This window comes from Triticum aestivum, chromosome 2B, assembly GCF_018294505.1.
Source record: "Triticum aestivum cultivar Chinese Spring chromosome 2B, IWGSC CS RefSeq v2.1, whole genome shotgun sequence".
Classification (NCBI taxonomy): Eukaryota; Viridiplantae; Streptophyta; class Magnoliopsida; order Poales; family Poaceae; genus Triticum; species Triticum aestivum.
Window position 1 is genome coordinate 18,114,665 of NC_057798.1, and position 23,369 is coordinate 18,138,033.

General features: G+C 48.4%; 1 protein-coding gene and 2 pseudogenes across 1 annotated transcript; 2 read left to right on the forward strand and 1 right to left on the reverse strand.

The window, feature by feature from the left end:
• The first annotated feature begins 5,509 nt into the window (after window positions 1-5,509).
• LOC123038778 (serpin-ZXA-like) lies at window positions 5,510-7,227 on the forward strand (annotated as a pseudogene).
• Window positions 7,228-11,901: 4,674 nt separating this feature from the next.
• Window positions 11,902-14,123, reverse strand: LOC123040016 (probably inactive receptor-like protein kinase At2g46850). Its single transcript, XM_044462974.1, has one exon. The coding sequence runs from the start codon at window positions 14,066-14,068 to the stop codon at window positions 12,017-12,019; it is 2,052 nt and encodes a 683-aa protein (XP_044318909.1). The 5' UTR covers window positions 14,069-14,123; the 3' UTR covers window positions 11,902-12,016.
• A 657-nt stretch (window positions 14,124-14,780) lies between these two features.
• LOC123038779 (serine/threonine-protein phosphatase 7 long form homolog) lies at window positions 14,781-22,335 on the forward strand (annotated as a pseudogene).
• The last annotated feature ends 1,034 nt before the right edge of the window (window positions 22,336-23,369 follow it).

Consider the following 23,369-nt stretch of genomic DNA (forward strand, 5'->3'; position numbering starts at 1 on the left):
AGAGAGCTGTCCATGCGTCGATCTTGTTGCCTGGATTTAGTGACACATCCATACTCTGATCACGAGTTTCCGAGAGATGATCGAATGTCACCAAGTTGCTCCTCGTGGGCACTTACCCCAGATCAGTCGGAAGCGCAGTGCCGGAATCCATTGAGATTTTGTTCAAACCTTGGTTGTCTGAAAGTACGATGACAGCTACCGAGTAATCACCCGGGCCAAGTTGTGTCTTTCACAATCTCGTTCTGCAAAATCGCAATCGATTCGGGGGCTAATGTTGGGGATACACATAACAGGTAGGCCCACGAAGGGTCGAAATATCATAAAGCATGGGGTCCACATAACACGTGGGTCTAGATAAATTTCATACAGATATACTATCCACTCGGACAAGCAGCATATGATCCACTCGACCAAGCAGTATACCATCCACTCGGATGACAGTTCACCACTCGACCGCTCAACTCACTCGGATATACGAAGACCAGCAGGCAACAAAGCAGTCGACATCATTCTCATGGTGAGGGCTTGGTAGTGGGCTGACATTATGGCATTCATGCCCCACTTTGTAACATAGAAGGTGAGGGGGTTGCGCACTCTATATAAGCCACCCCCCACCACTAGACTTGGGGGATTCTTTTCTTCCATCTCTCTCTCTTTTCGCCATTAGTCTCAAGACTTAGCTCAGGCACGGGATCCGGCCCGGCGCGAGAGGAGGATCGAGCGGGGGAAGGAGCTGGCGCGAGGGAAGGAGCCGCACGGCCTGGAACCTGGCCGAGCCAAGGGCGAGGAAGGCAGCTGCGGGCGGCGGCTCTGGAGCAGAGGAGCTGGCAGAAATCAAGTCGGGGCGGCCGGAATCGAGCAGGAACGACCGGAGACGAGGCAGGCTAGGGAAGGGGAGCACGGAGTTGCGAGCGTGCGGGAGCGAGAGAGGAACCTAAGCATCTGATACGATGTTAGGAATGAGCAACTAGTATTTCCTGAGGGTCAAAGGTCATTACATATACATGTGTGTGAAAGTGCAGAAAAGCTCCTTATACAATAGGGATGTATACAATGAACTATACACATCTAACAGGAATGACCAGGCTCAATGGATTGCTCCAGCGCAAGGCTTCCATAAAATAAATATAGATGCAGCTATCTCACGTCACAAAGACCGAGGTGCAATTGCGGCTATCTGTCGGACTGCTGTGGGACTTATCTGGGATCCTCGGTCAGAGTCATAAGGGATCAGGTTGATCCAGAGGCAATGGCCTGCGGGAAGGACTCTCTTTGGCTAGCGATTTAATACTGCACAAGATTCAGGTGTCAACTGATTGCATAACAACGGTCAAGCATCTCCATGAAGCTTACTTGGGATGTAACAGTCTGATTATAGATGGCATCAGGGAGAAGAAGAAGGAGTTCCAGGCGGCAGAGATACTCCACGAGGGAAGAGATCGTAATACTGAAGGTACACAACCTGGCAAGGGCAGCTTTGTCTTTAGATTTTGGTCGTCATATGTGGCTACTTGTTAAGCCAGATTTCTTGTTTATCCCCGACGTTGCTCCTTAGTTAATATAGTGTGCACTTCTCAAAAAAAAAAAAGCGCCCCTCAACTGGTTGCTCGGGCTGGACTAACGAGCTACTCGGCTCGTTAAGACTCGGCTCGTTAAGGCTTAGATTGTTAAGCTCATTAAGGATAATGAGCTAAATATAAAGATTGGCTCGGTTCGTTATATGTTCGCGAGCGCTCGCGATCAGCTCATTAGGAAAACTAGATGATACCCCGCACGTTGCTGCGGGAATTTGTAGTGAGGGGATTTCATGGAGTTGGAAATAGTAGGACCTATGAAAAGAAATATAAATGTATTGTCCACTTTGAATGTTTAAATGATAACTTCCATCTCTAAACCAGAAACAGTTAAGCGCCCTTGATTGTCCTTGCACTTGTACATCCCGGGGAAGCATGTGCATGAGAACTGCATTCTCCACTGCAATAGCACATGAATGCAAACTCAAGGAGCAGCCAGGCCGAGAATTCAGCTGAAGAAACACTGGCACCATAAAGCATATGTAAATTGCAATGTATAAAAACAAATTTAGGGAACAAAAACAGACCTTTAAAATCAGGAAGTACATTATTTGATCATGGACTATACTATCATATATCTGAAATTATGGATGTTCCGCTGTAAATTTATCCAAGGTGTTATGTTTCAACGAAATATTTATTAGCAAGCATAGTAGTGCAATATAGGCACCGTATACCTCGAATTTCAGAGAAATGCAAGCATGTTCGTAATAGTCGTCGCTTTATATTTCCTTTTATTTATGTAGGTATCTGATTGTTGTGGCAACAGTAGAACACTACAGTGGGGGAAGAACAACAATGTCAACCCCATAAAATTCACAATGGAATACTACTCCCGTGGAAAAAATCACCTGAAAATGAACCCGAATATGCCATATGTTGTGATTCTACAAAATAATCAGAGGGGAGCAATAAAAATAGTACATCCGACATCCATACTAAACTAACCCGTGTGAGAGGAGAGGAGACACATAGATGCACGATTGAAGTTGGGCACTTAAGTGGTAGCTTCATCACTTTCTTCTTTCAGGATCTCTAATGAAACAAAACGAAGAAAAATACTGACCATCTAGCGCTTCCAATAAAAAACCAACTGGATTCGAGAAACAATAATAATCCATCACATCTAGACACATGTGTCAGCGGTAGTTGAGTTAGAGGAGTTTTGGGGAGAGAGACTGACCAGACTTGTTACCACGGACTTCACTGTGGACGCTTAGATGGAATAGAGCATCGTACTAAGAAAAACTTCCTACCACACATAAATCAGAGTGTCAAATGAAGCTAACTCAAAAAATAAAAAAAACATTCATAGGTTCAAAGGATGGATAGCCCCCACCTCTGGCACAGTTGATGCTGCAGGAGGATAGCAGCGGCGAAACGTGCAACTCGTCGAGTTGATGCCTGGGCGTAGGGCTTGAGCAATCATAGCCCACAACGGCGGGGATCAAGGAGCTCCGAGAGATGTAGAGATAGAGGAAGGATCATGAGGCTCCGATGCGGCAGCAATGTGTGGATCTTAGATTTTGCCGACTCAGATATTTCTATCTTTCTTATTACGAAGATAGACAATTAGAGCTTTTTTTGCTTGCCGAAACAGACAGAAACCACAATCAAAAAAGGTATAATGAGGTATGTTTGTAACATCAATCGCATGATCCACGAAGCTACTCTAATTAATACTATATGATTATCATGACAACATGCAGCTCGCACTTTAGACTTACAATAACTGAAACACATATTTTTTTCACTTACGTGGATTGTGATTGGCTGTCCCAAAAGAAATTGAACAATACACTTGGAGGAATGAAACAGTAGAAGAACAGACTCTTCATGTTACTCAGAATATCGGGTTGCAAGGTTTTGTGGCGAACCCAAGGCTGCAACGTGATATAGGAAATCGGATAGCATATTTTGACAATAGTTCAGAAAGACCAAAACAATAGGCATGCATAGATGAGATGGCCTATATAATATAATACAAACATTAACTCTTCTGGTAACGAACATCCTGTTGAAATGGCAAAATAGTGGAGGAGGGTTAGGAATGGATCCATGGAGGAATCACGAAGAACCTAAGACAGTGCGAGGATCGAAGCAGGCCGAAGCAAAATGTCAGCATGTAACTTCTGCAAGAGCGGAAAAAGATTAAGGAAGAAGAAAAAAATAACAGCACATCAAGGTTAATTAGGGGATTTAATCGGGGATTAACATAAAAGGGATCAGTTAACCTCTCATGAATGAAATTCTCTGCACCTTTGAGGCAAGGCAGGAGTAGTGAATATAGTATAGACTATAAACACGTGTGTCTGGGTACCTGAAAACTAAATAAAACCAAGAAAGGAAACACAAAAGTGAGTAAAATATACTCAGCAAAGTACTCGGCAGATATGAAACATCAACGAACATAATACCCATTATTAGAGAGTTTAGTTTGCATATTGTGATAAAATCTCACAAAAACTTCTGGTGGCGCTAGTGATGTTGGGAGAGCAGACCAGACATGGGTAAGAAAGTAAGTTTGGCAGAGGGGAGCAGATCCCTGGTGCAAATAGCCCCTCTTCTTCATCTCCAAAAGCATGTTGTTCCAATCGGCTGGTCGCACTCCAGACCGGAGCGAAGGGAGTACAGGCTGATGGCTGTACGACGGGCGGCGGCAAGGTTGCTGGTGGCGCCACGCCGTCTCCGGGTGGGGTATGACGGGCAGCCGCCGGCGGGTGAAGCCAATCCAGACGGCGGACGGCTGACGGCGGACATCGACGGCCGATCGAACCCGATGTGGGGCGCCCCGGGTGCGCCCCGGGCGTGCGATGTTTCCGTCGAAGCGCACCGCGGTGGAGGAGCATCGAGCCTGATCTGCCTGACTATGAGGTCGCGCGTGGTTTTGGTGGCTGCAGCTCCGTGAGATAATGTGGGGAGCGGGGAGATAAAAGAAGCGAAACTGAAGATCCATCTGGGATGCGATCGTCTGTTATTACAGAAGCCGAAGAGGAAACGATGGGTCATGAGACGTTTGGGTGACCAGATTATCTTGCTGCGTTACTACAGCTTTGGTGGTTCAGTTGACCCTGAGGAGGCGGTCTGGTCTTGCGTCAGGTGGGTCAAGTATGGCTGACGTGGCTAAATTGCTGATGTGGACATGTTGCATGTTAAGATAAATAAGTTGGTGGGGGTGAACTTCTTAGGTATATAGGATGCATTAGTAAACAAGATACGTCACATGCATATAATCACAACATACATAGGTCCAACCAGTAGGATACAATAAATCGAGAATATGAGAAGACGAGAAAGATGTGAATGTGGCAAATAGCCCGTCCATAGACTTAGGAGTGATCGAAGTCACCGAAAATTCTCTATAATGAACAAAATCACGCTACTACCGAGCTTAACGAGTAGCTCACGAAACTCGCAATCTCGATTGTTTAACTCGTTAGTGTTAACGAGCAAAAATTGCTGTTCGGCTCGGTTCATTAAGAAAACGAGCCGAGCTCAAACGAGTCGAGCAGCCGCGTTCATTAGACTTACCGAGCTTCGAGCTTTTTGTCTGTCCCTACTGGTTGCTCTCGGGAGAGGGCGATTTTGTTTTTCAGTTCTCACCAAGAAACCCACGGTCAGTCAAGAAAATTATATATCCAATTAATTGGGCCGCATCTTCTGGGCTGTGTTCCTGTGTGTGCGTTGCACTTCCCCGGTTAATAGAGTGATGACGTAGTCTAATTTGTTTTTGATTGATGACGTATAACCCTGAAGAAAAAAAAGATTAATTGATGACTTTCTTAGAATATAAAGGTGCCACTAGTCGAGTCCTAGTCGAAGTGGTCAGCAGTTACTACATGGAAAATTAACTTTGGTGCGCTTGGAAGCTGGACGGACGTGGTGGGGTGGGGGTGTACGCCGGACTCGGGAGTCGAACTGGCGCCGTTCAGAATACCGCCGGACGCGCGCTTGGGCTCTCGCGCGTATATATTCGTGCGTGGTCGTGCCCCCGGCCGCATCGCGCACGGCGCACACCCAGCTACAATCATGGCGGACGCAGCCCGTGACGGGCAGACAGCCCTGGCGCTCCGCCTCGCCAAGCTCCTCGCACCGGTGGGCGACGTCGACGCAACCGCGATCGAGCGCAACGTCGCGTTCTCTCCGCTCTCCGTCCACGCCGCGCTGGCCCTGATGGCCGCGGGCGCGCGGGGCACCACACAGGCCCAGCTGCTCAGCTTCCTCGGGGCGCCGTCGGCGAGTGAGCTCGCCGCCTTCGGGCGCGGCATCGCCGACAGCCTCCTGGACGACGACCGCGCCGACACCGGCGGGCCGCGCGTGCTCTTCGGCGGCGGCGTCTGGGTTGGCGACCACTGCGGCGCGCTCGACAAGGCGTTCCGGGACGTGGCCGCCCATTCCTACAAGTCCGAGGCGCGCACCGTGAGCTTCGCCAGCAAGGTATTTAACTATTTATAGTCGGTAGAAAATTTTATGTCGACCAAGTTATTCTTCCATTTTTCATTTTCCTCTCCAAGCTCACCGGCCGTGTTATATAATGCTCCTGTGATGTGCAGCCGGAGGAAGCTGTTGAGACGATCAACGGACGTGTGAAGAAAGCCACCAACAACCTCATCAGCTCTATCATCTCACCTACGGATGTCGACGCTGAGACCGATCTGGTGCTCGCCAACGCCGTCTACTTCAAGAGAGCGTGGCTCAAGCAGTTCGGCTCTTACACGAGCCCGGGCACGTTCCACCGGCTCGACGGCAGTCCTGTAGAGGCGCAGTTCATGCCCATGTACTTCGGCCATTATGCCTCCTGCATGGACGGGTTCAAGGTCCTCAGGCTCCCCTACAGGCCTAACCTTCCTGCCGACGTCTGGGAGAACAAGTTAGAGTTCAAACGGAAGTTTCCGACGATGCCTCTGAGTTTCCACTTTCCAAGGATACGCGTCGGACAGGCCGCTGTATCTTCCTGCGAATGTTCAAGACACTGGCATCAATAAGGTGATCAAAACTTTTCTTCTGGTCATTCCTTTGTTATTTTCATTTTTAATAAGAGTCAATTACATTAGTGGTGTCACAACTTGCCATGAATGTGTATTTTGGTGCTACAACTTGTCATTCCTTGTTATTTTTAGTTTTAATAATGTCTTTTACGCAATCAATCTTCTGTTGCCTGTGCAGGCTTAAGACGCCGATGCCATGCAGTTCTCCATGTTCATCTTCCTCCCGGACGAGCGCCACGGGTTTGCCGCCATGGTGGACATGATCACCGCAGCCCCAGGTTACCTCTACAGCATCCTGCCCAGGACGACGCCTGATCTCGTCATCCTCAAGATGCCCAAGTTTGAGATAAGCTTCGACTGGGACCTCGAAAGCGACCTCCGCCGGCTGGGCCTATCGCTGCCCTTTTCGCTGGAGGCGGCCGACTTGCGTGGCATGTTCGATAAGAACGACGGCAGGGGCACGGCGTTCCTGACCAAGGTTGTCCACAGGGGCACGGCAGGGGCAAGGCACGGAGGCAGGCGCGAGCACAGCTAGCATGCGTGGTGGCGGCCTGCCGCCCAAGGTTGTGGAGTTCGTCGCCGATCATCCGTTCACCTTCCTCATCATGGAGGAACGGTCCGGTGTCATCGTCTTCGCTGGCCACGTCCTTGATCCCACCAAGTGATTGGCAATTTGGCATCAATAAACTGAAAGTAGTAACTCGAACGATTCGTCTTCTCCTTTTGCAAGCATCTCCTTGGGACGCCCCGAACTATCTAAGCCCTCTATTTCTTACTACTTTCGTGTTCTCTGTTTGCAACATGAACCCTGAGATGTAGCTACTACGTACTATCTTTGAACTGCAAAAATGTCTTATATAATGTATAGAGAGAGTTTTTGAGATAATAACACCAATGATGCTTCAACTTGCCAACAGATGTTCATTCTAGTGCCTGAATAGAACATCTATGTAAGTGGCATTCGTTTTGTTCATTATTTACGGATTTTTTAAAAAAATTGTGAATATTTTCTAAAATTTCATGGACATTTTTTTCGATTTCTCAATATGTTTGAATACTGGATCATTTTACAAGAGTCATGAACATTTTTCATTTCATGAAAATGTATGTGAAATCAAGAATTCTTTATAACATGCAAACATTTTTTTCTAATCATGAACATTTTATGATTTCCCATTTTTTTAATTCACAAACATTTTATAATTTTTCAATATATTTTTTCTAAAACTCATAACTTTTTAAATTTGGATCTTTTGAAAATCAAGAATTAATTTAAAGAAGGAAAAACAAAAACAGAAAAAAAAAGTAAAAAAGCAAAAAAGAAATAGAAAACAGGGGGCACCACGAGCCGCACATAGGCCAACCCGTTAACAATTTTCGGGGAGGAAGAGGCGCCTTGGTATAAGAGAGAAAATGGTACACAAATCCTCTAATAGAACCCCTATGTAAGTGGCGTTCGTTTTGTTCATTATTTACGGATTTTTAAAAAAATTGTGAATATTTTCTAAAATTTCATGGACATTTCTTTCGATTTCTCAAATATGTTTGAATACTGGATCATTTTATAAGAGTTATGAACATTTTTCGTTTCATGAAAATGTATGTGAAATCAAGAATTTTTTATAACATGCAATTTTTTTTTCAAATCATGAACATTTTATGATTTCCCATTTTTTTTAATTTACAAACATTTTATAATTTCTCAATATATTTTTTCTAAAACTCTTAACCTTTTAAATTTGGATCTATTGGAAATCACGAATTAATTTAAAGAAGGAGAAAAAACAGAAATAAGAAAGTAAAAAGCAAAAAAGAAATAGAAAACAGGGGGCACCACGAGCCGCACATGGGCCAACCCATTATCACGTTCAGGGAGGAAGAGGCGCCTTGGTATAAGAGAGAAAAGGGGAGAAACTGGGGCCTTAGCCATTACGCACCTTGTGTGCTTGTGTTATATGAGTGTATCAACATATAACAACAAAACCCTGCGGCAATTTTGAAATAAAAATGAATCATTTTTTCTTCACTTATGGGTGGCATAATGGATAATTTATGACAACTTCGAGGGTAATTTTGGGACGAACGGACAGAAGCACTAATGACTTTATTATTAGGTATAGATTGTAGTAGCGACATGGTCACGAACTTAACAAAAAAATCATTTATATATATTTTTTGTTAAAAAATACACATGAATTTAGAAAATATTCATGAATTTTTTAAAAGAAAACACATAAAAGGGAACGCACCAGTTGGACGCTGACTGCAACGGCTGCAATTGCCCATGGTGTGTCGTCTGCAACTCATGAACGGTTGTTACATGGCTTGCAATCGCATGTCTAGGGATGGACATGCAACTGGCCCAACAAACTCCCTCATGCCCTAGTTGTAGTCGTTTTCTGTCGTGCAGTTGCAACCGAATTACAAACGCTTGCAATTGCATGTCTAATGTTGTACATGCAATTGGCCCCGGCAACATTACACCCGACCTAGTTGTAGTGATTTTATGTCTATGAATTAAATTTCGGTTACAGATGCTTATAGTTACGTGTCTAGTGGTGGATATGCAACTAGTCCAACAACTCCCTCTCGCCACGGGTTGCAGTCTCATTTGTCGTCCCATGCAGTTGCATTTGGGTTACAACACTTGCAATTCCATGCCTAGTGATGGACATGCAACTAGCCCTGACAACCCTACTCCTGACCAAGTTGCGGTCGCTTTTGTATTCGTGCAGTTGCAGTAGGGTTACAATACTTGCATTTGCCTTTCTAGTGGTGAACATGCAACTGGCGTCGACATCACCTCCTCGCCCCCCAAGTTGCAGTCACTTTGTGTTCATGCAATTGCAATCGGGTTACAACGCTTGCAGTTACACGTCTAGTGGTGGGCATGCAATGGGCCTCGACAACACCTACTCAACCTCTAGCTGCAGTCGCTTTGTGCTCGTGCAATTGCAGTCGGGTTATTATGCTTGCAATTACATGTCTAGTGGAGGACATGCAATTGGCCCCGACAACACTTTCTCAACCCCCAGCTGCAGTCGCATTGTGCATGTCCAGTTGCAACCGATTACAACGCCTGCAATTGATTGGCTATAATATTTTTTCCACCTTATCTCCTTTTATTTTCTACTTATTTATTATGCTTGCTTTGAAGCACATATAGAGGCGAGCCCTTGCATGAGAGCCTATTTAATCATCTTCTATATCTAAAGAGCTAGCCCCAACTAACTCTTTTCTCCCAACATACAAAAATGCCGCCTCAACATGCAACATGCATGGAAATAGGCACACCTCAACATGCGACTATAAATAGTAAAATTCCACTTCAACATGCAAACATGCATGTGAATTGCCATTCTGTTATGCTATTTACATTTGATAAATATTTAAAAATATAAAAGAATAATCAAGCACAAAATCTTAAGTTTTAGTTCTCATATTGTTGCACCAAACAATCATGTTCCATAAAACCACATCCCTTGAAATATATTGCAAAACATTCCCACTACAACGCGCATGGTACAATCTAGCTTTTCCGTTTCTCTGTTTACCACATTCCATGTACGTACTTGGTGTTACGAATACCTCGAGTTATTCCGAGTTATCGAACCTGTCGCAAGTTCCCTGGATGAGCTTTAGATTAACTGGTCCCTATGTTCTGAATACTTGTGCATGGTTGTCCCCCGCCTTTTGCCTTGATGAATATTGCTAGTGCGTGTACTTGTTGTTTGCAGTTGTTGCAACAGCTGCCTTCTCCAAGAAATGCATTGCTCTACTCTATGAGCATCATTAGGGTCTCGCTTGTCAATTCCAAGGGACGTTATTGGGATTCACATAATTATATCATGTTAAAACTGCATCTCAAGACATCTCCCAAGGCAAGTAGGCATCACGGATTCAATAGTGCACCTCTGTAATTGTATATAGCAGGTTGCCGATTTTATGAACAGTCCAGGGATCTGCATCACAAAACCACATATGGCCATTAGGGCATCTCCAACAACTGTTAGATATGTGTTGATAAATTTGCCACCTAGGACATAGTGATGATGTGGCATGTAATAAATGTGAAGAGAGAGCAAAGTTGTAACACTACTGAAATCGACATATACGCCGAGTGCCACGGACACTCGGAGGTGAAATAGAGAGCTCCAAAGTGAAATAGACATCAATCACATTTATTTTATCATCATTTATTGGATAGCTTAGATACAACCTAATGGAGTAGTTGTATGATAGCTTGTTGGTTGATCACATGAACATTTTACGAACAAGACTAACATACAATCTATTGAAGATGCACCAACAAGACTAACATACAATCTATTGGAGATGCCCTTAGTTGTGGGGCAAAAAAAAGGAATATCTTGAGAATATTTGTTCTTTGGATAACATTATTTACCCATTTGACACAAAAAGAACAAAATACAAGGGAAAGTGGAGATTTTTTTTTTGAGCCGAACATTGTATGAACACAGAAATTACATCAACTCAATAATTTTTATGTGTGAGAATGAGACGAGAAAATTCAGTGACGTAATAATAACGACTGCAACATTATTATTACGTCATCTCCGCCGCCTCCTCGATATTATGAAGCCATCCAAGCGTCGTCTCCACCGCCTAGACTGGGAGATGGTGAGGTACGGCGAGGAATGATCCCTCACCGAGATCGCCGCCGCCACCAATGACAATGCCTCACACGACCGCCGCCCTCTCCCCCAGCCCACGTACTCGGTGGCGGCGGTCGCACTGTGCACGACGCAGGAAGAGGCGGAGAGGATCATCCGCAAGCGTCGGGCGGCCTCCGGGAAGCCCTGCAGTCGGGAGGCCTCCGGGAAGCCCTGCAGCGACACCGCCGCCTACCACCGCTCCAAGCCCGACTCTGACGGCTGGTCGGGCAACGCTGACGTAGGAGGAGCCACCGGCTAGCCCGGCGTGACTTAGGAGGTCACCGTGGAGTATAGGATAGTTTACGAATTTAGGTTTAGGTTTTTAGTTCACTAAAAGAAATATCGTCCGGTTTTATGTACAAATTATCCTACTTTCAATGAAATCGGCCATGTTTATATCAAAATTCATCAGGTTTGATCGAATTCGGTCCAGTTGTTCGAGTTGTTGTGAAAATGTATGCGGCTACGGTTGGATGGCGTCCTTCTGCTTCCGTGTCCATGGACTGGTCCCTCTCTGATCGCGGACGGATGCGAGAGGAAATTTATGGGTTGCCTCCGTAGACGCCCTTACTATCATGACAATAAGGGAACAAACTTTTTTTTTATTTGAGATGTTTACGGCGAAATTCTTGTGAGCACTCTGCTCCCAAGTCCCAACCTGACTAAGAACAGGTGCGCACCAAATTCAGCCGGGAATATACAGACGGGCGGGCTTCACTCTACACTGAATATTAGCAAGCCCATTTGCATACGGATGATCATCGTCGTCGTCTATGCATCACGGGAGGTGGCGGTGTAGGGTGTCGGGCGACATGGAGATCATCTGGAGGAGGCTGGAGCTGGAGAAGGTCTCCTCCAGGGAGATCTCGATCTTGCTGCTGCCCCCCATGCTGTCCCTGACGAGGTGCATCAGCTCCCGCGTCACCGCCACCATCCCGACCCCGTTCTCCGCGCTCAGCAGGCACCGCACCGCCAGCTCCAGCACCTTGCGCACCTCCTCCGCCGCCGCCGGCAGCTGCCCCTGGCTCTTCTTCCCCGACGACGACGCCAGCAGCAGCGTGGGGTCGATGACCTCGTGGAGCCTTCCCTCTCTGACCTTGGGCGCCACCGAGTCGAACGGGTTCTGGTGCCGCAGTCCCGTGAGCAGCTCGATCAGAAGCAGCCCGAAGTTGCACACCACGTCCTGCTCGTTCGCCCCGGCTGTTGACGACGACGACGAGCCGTAGTAGTGGTGGTGGTAGCTGGCGGCCGCCGGGGTGGAGGAGGAGGAGGCGAGCTTGTGGCCGGCGATCTTGGCGCTGAGGTCGGCGTCGAGGAAGACGTCGCTGGAGCGGAGGTCGTGGAGGAAGGTCGGCGCCGTGTCGTGCGCCTGCAGGTACGCCAGCGCGCTGGCCAGCTCGATGGCGATGCTGACGCGGTGGTGCCAGCCGAGGGTGGCGCGGCTGCCGCCGACCGTCCGCCGCAGGTGGTCCTCCAGCGTGCCGCCGGTGAAGTGCTCGTGCACCAGCAGCAGCGCGCGCGCGCCGGGGTCCTCCGGCAGGCAGAAGCCGACGACGCGGGCGATGTTCGGGTGCGAGACCTCCGGGAGGAGCGACACCGCGTCAAGGGCCGCCCGCAGCTTGTCCTGCGTCTCGTACCCGATCCTCTGCACCGCCACCACGGTGCCGTCGTCGAGCACGCCGGCGTGGACCAAGCCCTCGGCGTCGACGGGCTTCTCGCCGCCGTCCTCGAACCGCCTCGTCGCCGCGTCCAGCTGCTCGTACGTGAACTGCCTCGCGTTGCACACGCCCCCGATGATCTTGGGGATGCACGCCGGGTCCAGGTCGTCCCACCGCTGGCTCACGTCGCCGGAAGGCTGCCGGAGGAACAGCCAGAACGAGACCGCCGCAGCGAGGAAGAACACCGACACGAAGAACCCGGCGAGCGCCACCGCCTTCTTGGAGCAGAACCTTCCCTGGCAACAAGCAGCGCCGTCGCCATCGCCGCACTCGAGCCGCTTGGAGCAGCCGGTGCCGTGCACAAAGCCATCACCAACGAGCCCGGGCGCGCACGCGCACCGCACGCCGCCGCGCACCGTCGTGGAGTTGACGAGCCTGGCGCCGTCGGCGCACGCAGCGAGCGCGGAGCCCCTCGGCAGGGCCCACTCCACCTCGATCGCTCTCATCACGCCCGCCGTCGCCGACGACGAGCGGTTCTTGACCCAGCTGGAGAAGCCCCGGCACCCGAATCCGGCGAACACGCCGAGCCCGTCCCCGGGCTTCCACACGCTGCCGTCGGAGAGCGGGTAGCAGCACCCGGCAGCCGCGGGCTTCTTCCCGGCGCAGGCCGGCGCGGCCACGTCGTCACAGCCGGCGCGGCAGAGCGAGGAGTCCTCGCAGGCGTAGAGGCGGAGCACGTTGGCCGGCGCGACGGCGAGGAAGGACGCGGCGGCGTCGAGCGCGGCCGCCGGGGAGGACGGGCGCGAGAACGCGGCGTACCCCGGGTCGCACGGCGGGGCCGCGGGCGCGGCGTAGTCGAGGAGGAGGGAGGCGCCCGTGGGGAGGAACTCCAGGACGCGGAAGGCCGCGGCGCCGAGCGTGAGGGTGAGCGTCGCATTGTGGCCACCGCCGCCGTCGCAGGAGAGGTGGAAGAGGGACGAGGAGTTACCATCGGCGTCGGCGCAGGCGGCGGAGGAGTTGAGGTGGAAGGGGAACGGGAGCGCGATGTCGCCGCAGCTTTCGGCCCCGCCACCGCAGCTGCCGCCGGCTGGCTCAGCGCCGGAGACGATGAGGAGGAGCGGGAGGAGGAGGTAGAGGAAGGGTGGCGGCGGAGGAGACATGGGCGGTGGCATGCGGCAGCGGTGGACATGGATGGCGCTACGGTGGTGAATTGCTTCGCTACTAGTAGTGGTGGCATCGGTGATGACGGGAGAAGATTGGGGTTGGGAATGGTGAGCTAGTAGATGGTACGAGTACGTGGGTTGGCGCGCGAAGTTGAGCAGTTTAGTGAGGCAAGTGCATCTGTTGGTGCGACGTTTGCATGGTTCTTCGTTTCTTTTGGTTATCAGCTCACGTGCGGGTTGATTATGTGTCCCCCAGATCCACGATGCATCGTATATAGGCAAATTTTCGTGTTTTGACCTTTTTGGTAAGAAATTCAGGATCTGATCCCGTTTGAATTTTTTTTTCGAGATTTGACCTTTTTTCCTACCGCCAGAGCTCCTGACGGTAGGGTTACACAGCCTACCGCCAGGGACCCTGGCGGTAGGAAACTTATCCACGTCAGCGCGCGGAGACGGCGCCGTCCCCCCTTCGTTGCACCCTACCGCCAGGGGCCCGGGCGGTAGACTGTGTAACCCTACCGCCGGAGCCCCTGGCGGTAGGGTCCGGGAAGTTATTTCGCCCGAGACCCCCGCGCCCCTTCCCTTCTCCCCACCCCTCCCCTCCCCCAAGTCGGCAGTTCATCCATTTTCTCCCCCAAGTCGCGCCCCTCTCTCCCTCTCTCATCTCCTCCACTCTCCCCCTCCAATCTTCACCGTTTCTTCACCGTTTTGGCGGATCGAGATGGCCCCGAAGAGAGAAACGTAAGCTCCTCCGATCCCTTCAATTAGTTTTTGCAAACTTGCTTCCGATTCGACGCATTATTTGCTTAAAATCCCTCATGTTTTTTAACTTAGGTTGGATTTTTTTCACCTAAGATTGATTGTAATTGTAGTTCTTAGTTCTTTAGTAACTAGTGGTATTGGATATGAACTCTAATCAATAGTTCATATATTAGTGTGAAGATGAACCCTAGTTCATAATTTATTTTGTTAAAAAAATTATGATGTAATGTTGATATGAGGATGAACCCTAGTTTGATGATGCATGTTGATATGATGATATGATCTAGTGTGAAGCTGAACCCTAGTTTGATGATTCATATTGATATGATGATATGAAGATGTTGTTTGGAAAAAAATATTTAAAAATATGATGATATGATGTATGTTGGAGGATCTTTTTTTGATATGATGCATGTTGATATGATTTGATCCATCATGTGTAGTAGATGTTGTTGGAGAAATATGCTTAAAATTTTATTTTGATATGATGCATGTCGATATGATTTGAGTTCATCTTTTGCTTATGTATGCTTCATGCTTATGGTGCTTTTGTTTATGAAATTTTATTAAGGCGGCCACCTCTTGCGGACGACATCGGCCCACGGTACTGCATGCTGGACTGGGCATTCGACAAGGGTCATCGTGACCGTTTCATAGAGAACGGAGAGGTAAGTTATATGAATGAAATTTTGATCCAAGTTTTCGGATTGACGAAAATAATTTCCTAACTTTTGGCGTTCAATTTTTGACAGATGCTCCAGCCACTGCGCATGAGGGGTCACGGGGTTCATGGGCATATGGACTACGACGAGCGCTACGCGCCATTCTTCAAGAGAGCCCGGCTGTTGGGTTTCGTGTTGCAGTTCAAGCGTCAGCTGCCGATGCTTGTCCACGCAGCTCTGACAGCGTTGATTGACCGGTGGCGACCGGAGACCCATTCTTTTCATCTGCCATGCGGGGAGATGACGGTGACCCTCGAGGACTGGGAGATGATTACTGCCATGCCGATCAAGGGTCATGCACTCACCGGTCGAGTGGAGAGGACCAACTGGCAGGAGAGGGTCACCACCCTCATCGGCGACTGCCCCGGTGCCAAGAGTAACCGTACATCCGGTGTGCCGTTGATCTGGCTCTCGGAGCACCGGAAGACATGCCCCGAAGGCGTAGACGAGGCGACTGTGGAGTGGTACGCGCGGGCCTACTTGTGGTATCTTCTCACGGAGGTCGTGTTTCCAGACAGCTCTGGAAACTCTGCCAACTGGTCGTATCTGTTCTTCCTAGTCGACTGGGATGCAGGGTACAGTTGGGGGACGGCATCTCTCGCCTACCTATACCGTTCGGTAAGAGAGTGTCTAATTGCGTACCTACCTACGAAAGTGTGTCCATGACATTTTCTTATATCTGATCCTCATTTGATGTTTTGCAGCTTGACGACGCAACGCAGAGGACGGGAGACAAGTCCAATATGGGTGGCTTTGTATGGGCCTTCTCCATTTGGATGTGGGAGCGGCTGCCGGTGGGGCGTCCGGAGAAGTTGCGAAGACGCCCATGGGAAGACTATGGCGAAGAAGGCGACGAGACTCAAAACCCCACCGTAGCTTACGAGTGGGACGTTGTCAAATTCTACACGGGTCTAAACAAGACTTCGTACAAGACCTACACCAACGAGTTGGACGCTTTGACGCATACGCAGGTATATGAACTCGCCCAACACCTTTCTCTTTGATTCCACTATTGACCGAGAGTGCGAACTTACCAAGGTATATGTAATAGGTAATCTGGTACCCGTATCGACAAGAACGAGAGTGGGACTTTGATTTGAACGTGATGTGCGATGCGGACCGTGGTCTCTGGCGGTGCATCGTGCCCATGATCTGTGTGTATGCCGTCGAGTGGCATTTGCCACAACGCGTGGCCACGCAGTTTGGTATTTATCAGCATACCCCACCGGGCCACCCCACCGATACCGGCGGCCACGTGCTCCACCTGTGAGCTCTTTGTTCTCCGTGAGATTATCATGTTTCTTGTTGCTTATGATGATCTCATTGCGCTTATGATGATTCTTGTTGCTTATGCCTTGCAGGATGAGCCGGCAGAAGAATCAGTCGATCACAGACTGGGGAGAGGAGCATAAGACTCATGTGACGGAGTGGAACCGACGGAGGTACCGTAAAGACGTGGAGAGGAGAGTGACTAACTGGGATGATTACCTGGGCCGACACATGAGGTGGTACGATGATGGCCAGAAGCACCGTCTTCGTCTCAGGCCTCGATGGATGGCGGAAGACATCGCAGAGCTGGAGTGGGCTGACCCCGATGAACAGGCATACCAGACCGGCATCAGAGACATGCACAGTGGATTTAGAGATTTTGCACCCCTCATCAACAGAGTGGTAAGTTTGAACCGACGGTCGTATTTAAAATATTTTATTCGTCATCGTGACTGACTTATGCCGTTGCAGTCCGGTGAGCTGAACAGATGCATCTTTGAAGCCTCAGATGCACTAGGTGATCTTCCCGGGAGCGTACAATCGGAGACCAGAGTCAGGGGGACGATGAAGGTACAATTTCAGCCTCCTCGGAATAGATGCATCTTGTTCACTTGCAGTCAGTCGATCTGATACTTATTATGACCTTGCTTCATTGTGAGTGCAGAAGTTCGTGCAGCGTTGTCGCAAGCTCGTAGGGCTGCTTGGGTGTGCTGGAGCTGGGTCACTTGAAGCTTATCAGCCTGTAGCCACACAGGGTCTCATCGCCTCATCGAGCCATGCTCCCTCGTCGTCCAGGTTGGTTGGGAAGGAGGAGGAGGAAGAGGATGAGGATGAGGAGGCCACACATGAAGAAGAGGAGGAGGAGGAGGAGGATGAGAGCAACGTGGAGGAGGAGTGCGATGAAGATTATGGACCTCCACCAACTCAAACATCTCAGGCATCTCAGCTGCCGAAGAGAAATCCGAAGAAGAAGGATTTGCTGAGTCCGGACCCTTTCCAGAGACCGGTTCCTCACCGGCCCAAGAAGAAGACCGAAGAGACTTGTTCAAATAGTAACGAGGACCATACCTCCAAGAGGGGAAGGAGCAAGTGATTATGCTCTTCGATACTTGGCTCTTTTAGTTTGGTTGAACTTGTCTAGTGGTTGCGAAACTATATGGAACTATGTGTTTGCTATTTGTGGATCTATGTGTTTGAAATGTTCTATGCACTTCAAGTTATCTTAATATGGATCTATGTGATGCCCAAATTTAATTGTTTAAAATCTATGATATTGTTGTCATATTTGTGAAACTTGCTGTGATATTGAATTTGAAAACAAGCGACCAAATGAACTTGGAAAAACAAAACAGAGGACCCTACCGCCAGGAGCCCTGGCGGTAGGTTCAGACAGCCTACCGCCATGTGTCCTGGCGGTAGGGTGGACCTACCGCCAGGGCAGTAGCATATTTCGTTACAGAATGCCTGGTTGGCAATAACCCTGCCACACCTTACCGCCAGGGTCGCTGGCGGTAGGGTTAGACAGCCTACCGCCATGTTTCCTGGCGGTATGGTACTTATCCATGTCAGCGCGCGGTGACGGCCGCCGTCCCCCTCCGTCACACCCTACCGCCAGATACTCTGACGGTAGGCTGTCTAACCCTACCGCCAGGAACGCTGGTGGTAGCGAAAGGGTCAAATCCCGAAAATATTTCAAAGTGGGGTCAGATCCTGAATTTGTTTGGAAAAAGGGTCAAAACACGAAATTTAGCCTCGTATATATACCGGGCCACACAGCATCAAATCGGCCGCCTCCCCACCGTCGGATCCTATTTGAGTGTGAGATCAGCACCGTCCAGTCATTGCAACGCCAAAGTTCAGTGTACAATATTTTTCATACTATTCATCACCCAATATTTTTCGTACAATAAATCCTATTCATCACCCAATGCAACAAAGAGAGATGCTACACCTACGTAATGTTTCTTACGTACCTCACTATGGTCTGATTTGGCAGATTTTTATTGGGCTGTAGTTGACCACACAGGCCCATCCTTGAAATCGGGGGGGGGGGGGGGGGGGGGGGGGGGGGATAGGTTAAGTAGAAGCAATACGTAGGTGTAGCATTTTCGGTGCAACAAATCTCCAGGAAAAGGCATGACCGGCAGTTCTTTGGGTCAGGCCCATTTTGCTTCTTTTTTTTCATGTTGACAGAAAGAGAAATAACTATTAAATGGATAATAAGACAGCGCAAGCACAATGAAGATTAACCAAAATGGAAAGTGGCAGTCTGCAAAGTGATCTCAAACGTCTTATATTTGTCTACAGAGGGAGTAAATATAATCCATGAGTGAATATTCATATATCAGCTTTACATTTTAAATTATGAATAAATTTGAAGTACAACATACTACTTACGCTTTATAAAAATGTGCGTATAATTACTCCAATGTTTGAATGATGAAAATAATATTTATTAAATGTTATTTAAGAGATATTTGTATTATTTTATATTATACATACATTTTTTATCATTCAAATATATTACTTCACTTTTATGAATGCTTTTAAAATTATATTTTTTAATGTTATTTATTTTAGTATTCCCTCCATTCCTAAATATAAGTCTTTGTAGAGATTTCACTATGGACTACATAGAAGCAAAATGAGTGAATCTACACTCTAAAATGCATCTACATACATTCGTATGTGGTTCATAGTGGAATCTCTCCAAAGACTTATATTTAGGAACAGAGAGGGAATATTATACAGACTTTTGTTACTCCCTCTGTCTAGGTAAATAAGTTATCTTAGGTTGTGCACCGCGACCAAGGTGGAAAGCAGAACGAGAGAACTTAATGTTTATTTGCTAATTAATACAATTGCATGCAACGAACTGACCACTGCATGTCATGTTTGATAGTCTCAAGTCATTAAAAGCATACACGCTCCACATCTCTTATTGTTTGATTGCTTTTTTTATGTCAAAAAACAAGAAACAATGTGAGAGTTAATGCATCACACCTACTCCCTCCGTCCTTTGAAGAGTGTACTTCCAACTTTGTTGGAAAGTCAAACATTTTTATGTTTGACCGCAATTATACAATAATGCACCAACATATATGTCATTAAATTAGTAGCATTAGATTCGTGATAAAATATATTTTCTTCACATACCTATTTGGTTTCACGAACATTGATGTATTTTTGCATAAACTCGGTCAAACATTAAGATAGTTTGACCCTCCAACAAAGTTGGAAGTACACTCTTTAAAGGACGGAGGGAGTATGTGTTTTGGGACTATTTGATTTTCGTAAGGTGACTTATACACCTAGATGGAGGGACTAGGGTTTTCTTAAAAAATTAACATGTGTTAAATGAGCCACGCTGATTGCAACAGATTTAAGTACTGCAAGCTTTTTACCTTAAAGTACTTAGAGCAAGTATAATATATCCTAATCAGCTGGCTATAAGATGTTACACATCAGCATAATCTTAACTGGAGAAAAGAGAAAATAAGAAAGAGAAGGGAGCCGGCGCTTCATCAAGCGCCCCGCGATAGCACAAGCTTCGATGAAATGAAGCTGCGTGCAGCCCGCGCAAGGACTAAAGCAGGTGCCAGCCAATCACTATGCCCTTCGTTGCATCCCTCTCCATGGAAGCATTAAAGTACTCCCTCCTTTCTGGTTTATAAGGCTTATTTTAAAATTTTAGTTTTTCTATTTTATAAGGCTTAATTTGGTTGTTTTTCATCACATGTTCAGATTCCAAGGTGCATTAAATCATTGCATGCAAGTATTAAGAGAAAATTGACCAATGCATTTACTTTATGCATGCATGCATTGCAATTAATGCATTGTTAAACATACTTTTTGAGGAAAATAAAAGCATTAATTGGGTGCTTTTGCAAACTACAAAAAATATTCCACCACTCACCATCTACCTTGGTTGGTGAGATTTGTGAATTGAGCCTTATAAACCGAAAAGGAGGGAGTATATAGCTAATATACAACTAGTTTATTATATGAGCAGGCTATATAGCTCGCGTAACACTAGTATCTATTAGCTTTGCTCTTAAGAGCATCTCTAACAGCCGCATCAAAAGACGCGCGCGTGGTAAACTAGTTTTTTAGCGCGTGCGGCCCGTTTTCGTGCGCTCCATCGGTGGCGGCAAACTAGCGCACGCGGGAAGCGCTTGCACGCGCGGGGAAAAAGCTGCAGCTGGCGCGGTAGATTTGGCGCGCCGCTTCGCGCGCATCTATAAAATACGGCGCTCGCCACGCGCTCCACCACACTGCTCGCGCCCTTTCCCTTGCCACCTCGCCGATTTCAGCGCCCCGCCACCACCGCGCCACCGGGGATCTTCGGGCTACCGCGGCGTCCGCGAGCGCCCCAACGGCTGATACTCCGCCGAGATCCGGTCCGGCGACGTCCGGCTCGGCCTCGGCTTGTTCCGAACCGCGCACGAGGCGGCCTGCGCGTACGACTCGACAGCGTGCCGCTTGGAGAGGCCCCCGTCGCAGATGAACTTTCGGGACGTCTACACGCGCGAGCAGGCGCAACGCGTCGCCCCTCCTCGTCTGATCACGGACCAGGACCGTGCGGACCACGTTCGGCTGCAGCGCCGCCTCCTCGTCGCCGAGGAGGACGAGCGAGCCATGGCTGAGTGGCGCCGGCGCCACCCGGAAGACGACAAGGCGCCGCGCGGAGCGTGCCGACAGGCGTCGGTGCAAGGCACTGGCCTTATCGATGTGCGATATCGTTGAGGCAGGCGGGAAGTCGATATTCTCCCCCAACGATGAACGTTGGGATGACATGTGGCTCGATACCTCGGACAACACCACCGAGGATGATGATGATGATGGTGATGATGATGACGGCTAGGAGTAGGTATTTTAGTTGCACCGTAGTTTTTCTTTCTAGTTGCATCGTAGTTCTATCTATCTATGCTTCTGGGAACTATGTAAAATATCTTTGTATCCTTTTTTATCTATGCTATGAACTATGTATCTTTTTTATTATCGAACAAAGTTATCGAAAAAAATGTTTGTGCGAGAGCGTGCGCGCTGCATTTTAGCGCGCATGCTGGAGCTACGCGTGCGCGCTGCATTTTAGCGCGCATGCTGGAGCTACGCGCGCGCTGCAGTTTAGCGCGCCTGCTGGAGCTACGCGCGCGCTGCTGCTGAAGCCAGCGCTGCGTGCCGCGCCAAACCTGGAGATGGGCGCACCGTAAACCAGATTTTAGCGCGCCGCGCGTTCTTCGCCTGTTGGAGATGCTCTAAGAAGACTTAATGTACATTAGGACTAAGGGGCAGTAGTTGTACTTAGACTAATCAGGTAGCAGGTTCGATCCTTGTTGGGCAGCATTTTCTCGTTCCAATTTTCCTTATGCAGGACCCATTAGTCAAAGAGACATATATTGAACTAAAACCTGTCTACAAGTGGACCCCCATGCCATGTCAGCCAAATACTGTGCACGCCAGCATACTTTACGTCTATAAATGGGATTAGAATCTTATTTGCAGGTTCATGTCAAGTTGTAGAATCAATTCTGCCTATTTTCCAAGTCCAGACACTAGAATGAACATCTGTTGGCAAGTTGAAGCATCATTGGTGTTATTATCTCAAAAACTCTCTCTATACATTATATAAGACATTTTTGCAGTTCAAAGATAGTACGTAGTAGCTACATCTCAGGGTTCATGTTGCAAACAGAGAACACGAAAGTAGTAAGAAATAGAGGGCTTAGATAGTTCGGGGCGTCCCAAGGAGATGCTTGCAAAAGGAGAAGACGAATCGTTCGAGTTACTACTTTCAGTTTATTGATGCCAAATTGCCAATCACTTGGTGGGATCAAGGACGTGGCCAGCGAAGACGATGACACCGGACCGTTCCTCCATGATGAGGAAGGTGAACGGATGATCGGCGACGAACTCCACAACCTTGGGCGGCAGGCCGCCACCACGCATGCTAGCTGTGCTCGCGCCTGCCTCCGTGCCTTGCCCCTGCCGTGCCCCTGTGGACAACCTTGGTCAGGAACGCCGTGCCCCTGCCGTCGTTCTTATCGAACATGCCACGCAAGTCGGCCGCCTCCAGCGAAAAGGGCAGCGATAGGCCCAGCCGGCGGAGGTCGCTTTCGAGGTCCCAGTCGAAGCTTATCTCAAACTTGGGCATCTTGAGGATGACGAGATCAGGCGTCGTCCTGGGCAGGATGCTGTAGAGGTAACCTGGGGCTGCGGTGATCATGTCCACCATGGCGGCAAACCCGTGGCGCTCGTCCGGGAGGAAGATGAACATGGAGAACTGCATGGCATCGGCGTCTTAAGCCTGCACAGGCAACAGAAGATTGATTGCGTAAAAGACATTATTAAAACTAAAAATAACAAGGAATGACAAGTTGTAGCACCAAAATACACATTCATGGCAAGTTGTGACACCACTAATGTAATTGACTCTTATTAAAAATGAAAATAACAAAGGAATGACCAGAAGAAAAGTTTTGATCACCTTATTGATGCCAGTGTCTTGAACATTCGCAGGAAGATACAGCGGCCTGTCCGACGCGTATCCTTGGAAA

Coding starts and splice junctions, on each gene's coding strand:
- LOC123040016 (XM_044462974.1), bottom strand. CDS start 14,068: ATGCCACCGCCCATGTCTCCTCCGCCGCCACCCTTCCTCTACCTCCTC.